Source organism: Oenanthe melanoleuca, chromosome 1A (genome assembly GCF_029582105.1).
Source record: "Oenanthe melanoleuca isolate GR-GAL-2019-014 chromosome 1A, OMel1.0, whole genome shotgun sequence".
Taxonomy (NCBI): Eukaryota; Metazoa; Chordata; class Aves; order Passeriformes; family Muscicapidae; genus Oenanthe; species Oenanthe melanoleuca.
In genome coordinates, this window is record NC_079334.1 from 51,386,942 (window position 1) to 51,395,539 (window position 8,598).

The 8,598-nt window shown below is 37.6% G+C and overlaps 1 protein-coding gene across 1 annotated transcript in view; it reads left to right on the forward strand.

Annotated features, from left to right (window-relative positions):
- The window catches only part of IL17REL (interleukin 17 receptor E like), a 42,495-nt gene extending 40,361 nt beyond the window's left edge, over positions 1 to 2,134 (forward strand). Inside the window, exons 16-17 of the mRNA XM_056515935.1 lie at positions 239 to 293; positions 1,225 to 2,134. Of these exons, the coding sequence (XP_056371910.1) occupies positions 239 to 293; positions 1,225 to 1,252 (83 nt within the window). The 3' untranslated portion in view covers positions 1,253 to 2,134. The remainder of the gene's footprint in view (positions 1 to 238; positions 294 to 1,224) is intronic.
- Positions 2,135 to 8,598: the final 6,464 nt, after the last annotated feature.

The following is an 8,598-nucleotide window of genomic DNA, read 5'->3' on the forward strand; positions in this document are numbered from 1 at the left end:
ATTTAATAGCATTGACTTGGAGGCAAAACTTTGTGTTCTTTTTAAATTTTCTATTTCCTTTGACCACTTTTCTGGATTCTATTTAATAAAGCCAAGCATTTTGAGACATTATTTCACCTATAAAATAAGAAACTTATGTTTTGTATGAAACAGTAACCCATATCAGTTACTCTGAGAATAAATATGTGAATCATAATGCAAACAAAATGGAAACCTATATTTGAACTTTTCCCCTCAGGTTTTCATGGTCAGTCACACAGTGATGGAAACCCAGCAAAGGCCATGACACACAGGTATCCATCTAAAGTAAAGTTTAAAACATCTGTGGGAATGGATGGAGTTTTTAATCTTGAAACCATATCTCTGGCCTTGCTACAGGCACAGAAGGAATATCTGAATGAATTTTGTATATAGCTAGAAGGAATATCAGGTTAACTCTCCCACTAAAGACATTCCTTGCTTCTGTGCTCTTTCTTCTCCTGCTTTCTCTCTTAGCAGTTTAGTCTGGAATCAGAGGTAGCTGCTGTGCTGCCAAAGTGAAGATAAAGGGAGGCAACTGGTGGAAGTGAGAAAGAACAACACAACCTTCAAGGGCCCTGAAACAATCTCAGATGTGCTGTGCAAGATATTCACATTATTAGTACCTGTCCCCTGCTTTCTCACTGATGTTTGCATGCAGATCAGATCCCTCTGTGCTCTCACTGATTAGACATCTGCTCAGTTATTCTTATTGCCACAGTCCTTTACAAAACACCTGTCCTAGCTATAGAAAAATCAGTAAATAATGCAGCCCATGGAGTTATAATTTGGTAGACCCTGAGCCCTTAAAAATTCTCATCCTTTAAGGATACCTTTCAGAGCCTACCTAGAAGAGTGGGAGATACCTAGAATTTCAGAGAAAATAGAGATGGTCTGAAAAAGCCTTGTTCAAAGATGGGGAAAAGATGTAGCCTTACAAAAGCTCTATGGTTGAGAAGGTGCTACCATCCTTGCTTTAAGGCAGTCTTTGGCTTTTCCCTTGTCAGAAAATACCATTCAGAATAAAGTGTCCTGGTTTTGTTTATTTGTTCATATAAACACTGTTTGAACTATTACAGTCAAGTACATAAGCTGCTGACAAATGGTTAGATTTGTTATTTTACACTATGTATGAATGCAATGAACTTTTTCACACTTTGGAGAAAATAAGCTCACAACAATCTTTCCTCTTCTGTTTTTTTCTAGGATGAAGAGTGTGCAGTCATTGCTTTGAATTTAACAACATGTTTTCAAGGTCTTCAGTATCTTCTCAACATTGTATTTTGATGCAACTTGGAAATCTTGTCTAACTGGTCATCTCTCATGATTGTAGTTTCTAATTCCTATGAGATTATTCTCATAAGTGAAGAATTTAGCAAGTTGAGCCTACTCTAATATGACAAATTCAGATTATGATTCCTTATTTTCCAGTATTTTTAAAAAAAGATGTCTTAAATCATTTAGAAAATCAGGTCCACATTTCCCATTTAAAGTAGTATTTTATACAAAACATGCTCTGAGTACTTTCATAGTACTTTGTGTACCTACAGAACAAGTATTTCAGATTTTCTTGTTTGTAACCTTCATTTTTAAACCATAAGCAATAATTTTTGAGAAATGAAGAAGGAGGAAGTTTTCTCAGCTTTGATGCATTATTCTTTGCAATTTCCTGTCTTGATTTTCTCATGCCATTCTGATGATCTCACCATGACAGACCATGTTCTTTAAGTATGTCTAACAACTGCTTTCTGTGTTTGCATTTGTGCTTGCCTTGGAGATAATTTTCCTGTTTGTCTGAGGTGGTACATGTCTTTGGTTTGATGGCTATTTAAAACTGTCTTCTGGAACTCTGGTCTAGAAGGAAACAGTTTAATGGAAATAATGGAAATATTTTTCCTCATTATAACAGTATTTGTATGCAATTGTTTGGGATAATATTACACACTGTACTGATTATCAAATATTTGGCTTTTATTTCACTGAATAGTCCTGTCAAACATCCTTCCTGTTGTGTAACATTGGAATAAAGTCAAATAAAAGATGATTAATAGGATATCCTGAAACCATGTGGAATTGATCATGTGAGATCAGGAATATGGGTGAGGAGTACAGGTCTGGAACCAGAAGTTGATCAATAAAAAATATTTTCTGTCTGAATGTGTGGGGTTTTAAAATTTGTTTGTTTTGTTTTGTTTCAAGACATTCATTGACACAGAATATGGCATAAGAGACGAGTCCACTGCATTGAAACAGGAATTTTTGAGGTATCCTGGAGAGGTCCAGTTCTGCTTGACTCCTTTGATATAAAAGCTTTATTGTTTAGACTGCACGTCTGTTAGATCTATTCTCATTCCTAGCAGTGCTGCAGCTCCAAAAGCAGAGGTGGCAGGGCAGCATTCCTAAAGCAGTTAGTTACTTCCTTTGTCTGTGAAGCTGAAGCTCTGACCTATCCAGACACACCTGCTTTTCCTCTAATACCTTTCAGGCTGCAGCCAGAAACAAGACACTCAGCCATCCAGCTGAGAGAGCATCATTACAGTACTCTGTTCACCTCCTTCCAGTGGAAAAGTCTTTCCTACAGGAAAGATTGATTTGTACAGAGTGATTTTTATTGCCATATCTTAAGATTACCTTTATGCATATGTTCTCAGACTAAAAATGAATTAAAATGACACAGATGCATCTAAGGCTAAAGCAAAACACCACCTCCAATGACAAGCTCATTGAGATCCTGAAGTAAAACCAGCTGTACTAAGCTCTATGCTTTCAGTGAGAAAGTCCTGTTTCAGCTGCACAGACACTGACTCTCTTGTAGTATATTATCTCCTGTTGGCTGCAGTGCTTAAAATACCAAAGAGAATATGACCAAGCATGGTCCTGTTTTACTGGAAAATTTGGATGGTGGACATAGCACACGTCACTTAAACTGAAAGCAAAGAGTTCATCCAAAGATAGTAGTCTAAGTTTCCTGTGGCTACTGTGGAGAGACAGGTAGTTTCCAGGCATATCTCATTCATATTTCATTCTTGGATACTTGTTTTAAAGGGAGCCTAGGCAACTTGACCTAAATGCTTTCCATTCCAACATTCCTGCTTACTCAAATTTTTGCAAATAATCCTTAATAGTATTTCAGTACTTTGGCTTAGGTCTGCCTGTTTTCATTTGTGTAGTGAGAAAATTGCTGGTAGCTATTCTGACTGTATCCTGAGCAGATCTGTATGAGTCCTTTTCTAATACTCTGCTTCAGGCAAACGTTGTCTCCTTTAATTACAAAATTCTTGCTCCCCCTGGGACCAGCTTTCCTGCTCTCCCAGATGGTGACTGTACCACCCCATATAGGTAACACATTTGGAAGATGTTCCACTCAGGCACAGTATATTCTAGAGAAGTTACAGCCTCTTCTGTTCTTGTGACTTCATAGCTGCAAAAGTAAAGGTGCTTACATTTTTTCACAAGACATTTTAAACACTGGTAGGTCAGCCCTGAAAGAAGGTAGAACTAAAATCTTTCCTAACCCTAAAAGTATTCATTACACTCTGCTGACCACCGAAATGTTTTCTTTCTCTCACCCAAAATATGCAACAATTTTGCAATATTGACCAACGCACAAGTAAATGCACTGTAGCAATAGTCAAATGCAAAAATCCCCTATGTGTTGCTTATAGACTGGGCTAATTGTCTAGATGCTCCACTCCTTTGTTGAAGGAAATTCCCTTCTTGCTTATTGTGGGCCCAGTACAAACACCCTATTTTGAGATAACCTACATGTATTAGTTTTTCATTTAGTATCTACATTCTTAGTATTATCACAGTGCATCAATGTCACAGTTCTTCTGAGATCTTAGCATGTATCAGAATATCATTGAGATATAGCAAAAACACTGATAAGATGCTTTTCAGCAATCTTTCTAAGACTTTCTATTATGTCTAGACATTGCACAAACCTGAAACTAACTTTTAAGGTTAACACATAAATTAAAGCAAGTTTGTTCTGCTTTCTTAGGGACTTATTTTCTTGCTATGCTGACATGTGGTCTTGTATGGGAAACCAACCTGGCACTGCTTCAGTATTCTTTTTTTGCAGTAATGTGTATAATTCCTTGATATCAGCAAGGTACAGTTGAGTGCCATGCTTGAATTGCCACATCCCTTATTAGAGTAGCTGTGTATTCACCAAGCTGTAACAACAGCCACAGCAGAACTAGTCCTGCTCTGCAGGCTGTGTTCCTGACCTGTCTCTTTTTTGGACTTCTGATAAGGTACTTCAAGGAAATAAATGGGAAGAGAAATTATGATTACTTTTGTAGGGTTATTTTACTGCTGATTTCACTTCCTGGGCTAAAAAACAAGGCCTCTGTGAGCCAGCAGAAGGGAAGTAGCCCAGTTCTAGGGGAGGGCAAACAGTTCTGACTGACTGAATTGTCTACCTGACAATAGACTTCAACCCGAAGTCTAACACACCTGTGCTTAACAAACAGAAGTAAATGTACTTGCTTCAATTTAGTGTGAAAAGTTCCCCTTACTCATATCCTGTAATAGCTGGCTGCAAAAATGGTGACTTTATCTTATATCTCATATCCCCTGTAAGTTTCTTTATTGTACACAGAAATATCTTTCCTGGATTAAGAAAACAAATTCTCTCTCTTATCCAGAAAGCCCTTTAGTGCAAACATGCAAAGCTGCTATATTCAGTGAACAAATCCAGAAGCAATGATGGGAGCTATTGCTCCCATCCCCCTGCTGGCTTTTTACCACTTCAAGCCCCTGCCAATATCACTGACTCATATTTTGCAGGAATAGGCCCTTTCATGTGGCACTAAGTGCCATTTTTTAATAACATTAACTAAATGAAAAGGGTCACTTCTGGCATTTGATTCACAAGCACTCTAGAAATTATTATTTTCTAGGAACCATCAGACTGATTAATTCTCCAGTTTACATAGATCTAAATGACTTCTTAATATGTAGCTGATACAGTAAAACCAGGACATCTTATCTACTGAGAAACAGATGATAATTTCTATAGATTACTTTTTTTAATATGTGAATTTTGTCAGATATATTTTCTGTCATTGACTACATTCTAAGGAATGACACCTAAACCATCCTCTTTTACAGCTACCTAAGTTCCCATTTAACTTCTAAAAGTCAGTTCTCAAAATCAGCCATGCATAGGATTGAGCACCACACTGCTGTCTCCACGAGTGCACTAAGGTTTTGTACCTTTTCACATCATAGCCAATAGAATAAAAGAACTCTTGCCTTTGAGTTGATAGCCACTACTCTCATATATTTCATAGGTTCTAGTGTCTGACCACACACTGCAGAGCTTTCCAAGCTTTGCTTACATTGCTTATATGCATTCAGAAGCTGAATTTGTGCTTGATGAACAATTTTGTCATGAGAGATTCACTGAAAAGATGTGTTTGGAATTAGAAAGGATGAAAAGCAACAAGAATGCTCAGACAGGATGCCTAGATAAAAGATGGGAGAATGTACTTAGAGTCATCTATGGGCACAGGTAGGGAGATGCACTCAGAAGGAAATGCTGTATATGGAGCCTGCAGAAGGAAGCCCATAAAGGATAAAGAATGATGTGGACATGTGGGAAGTGAGGCAGATGAAAGAGGATTCTGTGATTCCTGAATGGATGCTGTACTCCAGCTTACCAATGCTCTCTTTCCAATACAAGAGAAAAGTAGAGACTGTGTGTTTCTGATATTTTAAAAGACCCAAACACTACAAGTTAATTTGTTTTGGATTCTCACAAGGCTCCATTCTCTTTCTCCAGAAAATACTCCAATATATTCTTTCCAGTTCACAGAAATGAAGAACCATTTCATCAAGTGTTGAATGGAGATAATTTGTGTATGACTCAGCATACAGGGTAGCAGCATTCCCTTTTCTATTTCTTAAGGTTTGTAAAGAAATGGCTTTTAAATGTAATAGGCAAGTTAATGGAATTCTGAAAAACTATAGCAAAGGGGGAGTGTCACTAAAAGAATGTTCATTGTAATATAATTCATAACCACAATTCCCTATGTCTAATATGATAGTTGTGAATTTTTGTAAAGGGTGTGTGCTGCTCATGTGTGAGAAGCTTGAGACAAAGGGAGACAAAGAAAGAACATTGCAAGAAACTTTCTCTTGAATATCATCTGCCCTGTGAACCACTGTCTGACAGCAACAATTTCTATGCCTGCCAGAAAAAATATTGTTTGTTCCCTGCCCACTTAGTATTGTCACGAAAATACAGATACTGTCCTGCTCTAGGAAAGTATGCCTCGGATCTGTAAGTCTGTAGTAATTAGTAGTAAATCTCAGGCAACTACGAATTCCATTTTTCTTTTACATTACTTGTTGCTTGGCACTACTGAGTTTCATTTCCCAGAAGCACAAACCCTCTTAATTCTTCTATGAACTCCAGTGATTCATTTCCAGGTAAATGGAAACCAAGTTTTTAGACTATGAGGCATATGGAACAGCTTTTGAAATGTGGGTAATTATAGGTTTATTTCAGAGAGAACAAATCATATGCATGAGGAATCAAATCTATTTCTCACTAGGCAAATTTTAATTGGCTTTGGATCAGAACATTATAAGCTTCCGTGCTTCTGCTGTCATCCTTGCTAGTTCCTCTCAAGACTAAAATTTATGTCTCCATCTATACTAGTCAGGGCAAGATGCTGTTTGGATATTTTGTGGGGTTAGCTACCTTTTCATCATGTCCTGTGACAAAGATGCTCCTCCTTTAGCAATGTTGCATCTCATGATGAGACAAGCTACTTCCCCCTATGCCATCTCCAAATCAAGTGTTTAGTATCTCTGGAAGGGTTTTTTTATACAAATTTACCTAAGTTTTTTGTTGAACTCATATAAATTTTGTATTTTCTATTCCTCATTTCATTAAACTCCACAGTTTAAGCAGGTGATGTGTGAAGCATCTGTCCTTGCTTTAAACCTGTCACCAGCCCCTATGACATTCACTGAGCTCTAACGTCCCCTAGTTTATGTCAAAAAGAACAATGAACTGTTTCTCTGTACTTTCCCCCACATTCCTTATTTTTTATTGACTTCTGTGTTATCTTCTCTTGACCTTCTTGTCAGTTTGAAGAATTTAGGTCTATTTAGTCATTCTTTATATGGCAGCCACTTGAACTGTATACAGTATTCAAGCTATGAGAACTTATGATTTTATACAGCAGCATAGAGATGTTCTATCCTCTTCTCTCTTCCCTTCTAATAATGCTGACAACTACCTGCCTGTTTGTAACAATTCTAAGTGCTGAACTGTTGACAACATGGAAAATTAGAAATCCAAGATCTCAATCCTTATGACTAAATCAGAATGTAGCACTATATTACAAAAAAAAATGCAGCTTTATGCTTTCTTCATACCCTGCTTCTTGTAGACTGAAGAGTCAGATGCTTCATTAATATTCTTTTAACTAAGCAAACTCACAAGGAAAAACAGACAACTGCTCACACTTCCCTTGCATTAGACAGTTTCTAGTAACACTTCCATTAAAGCTAGTATGCTCTGTGCCAATCTGGAGGGAAAACCCAGCCACAGGATGTTCACTCTTTACTGGGATGTTTGTACAGTAAGTAGGTGGCTACATATGGTATATATGGTCTGGCCATGCAGTCTCTTCATAGCTGGGTTTGAAGGGAAAACAGTCCTGATCCTCTAGTCCAAATCACTTCAGTCCAGAGCAGCAGGCTGTATCTGACAGTATCAGATATGGACTATAATATTTTTCTAGAAGACAAGCAGTTTTAGGAAAGTTTTGCAAATTTCTCATTATGGTAGGTTTTCTTCCATGACTCTACCAAGGCACTGTGAGCCAGCACAGGACCCATTCTGCATTAGTTAAGGTTCGTGGTAGGAGTGGTGATGAAGGTGGTAGTGTTGATGGTGTTTTCTGCAGCTGCAGAGATAGGATTTTTTTTTTCCCCACACACATCACTTTATTTATCAGTATTGTGGGCCACCTACCATTTTATCATCAACTGCTCACTGTTGCAAAACCCATTTGTAATTTTTCATGTTCAGCTTGAATACCTTAGGCTCATTGGAAAATACTATTAGCTGGATATTTTACAAGCATGTTGAGGAGTTGAGAAACCAACATGTGCTTCCTCTGCAGCAGTAAAAAATGTACATCAATATTTCTTCTTTAACTGCCGGATACATTTTCCACGCCCTTTATCTCATCCTCATATTTTTCTCACTAGAGACATCATTGTCTTCAGATAGATTGTTAATAGCACAGCTGGGGACAAAAGTGAAAACTGTGGAATAGCATTGCACTTACTTGCAATTAGTCATGGAGTGCTCCAAAGGGAAGTGGTCCAAAGGGAAGTGCGCTGCAGTGAATGATACATCTCCCTGCATTAATCTCTTAATTTATGCAAAGTAGTGTTTGCTTTGGATTAGTCTTTCTCCTTCACCTTCTCAGCTGTGATTTTTATCAAGTGTTTCTTAACAGCTGCGTAGGTTTAGCATTAATTTGATCAATTGTGAAAAACAACACAGCTTTTATACCATAACGACTGGCAAGGAAAGAATAGACTACC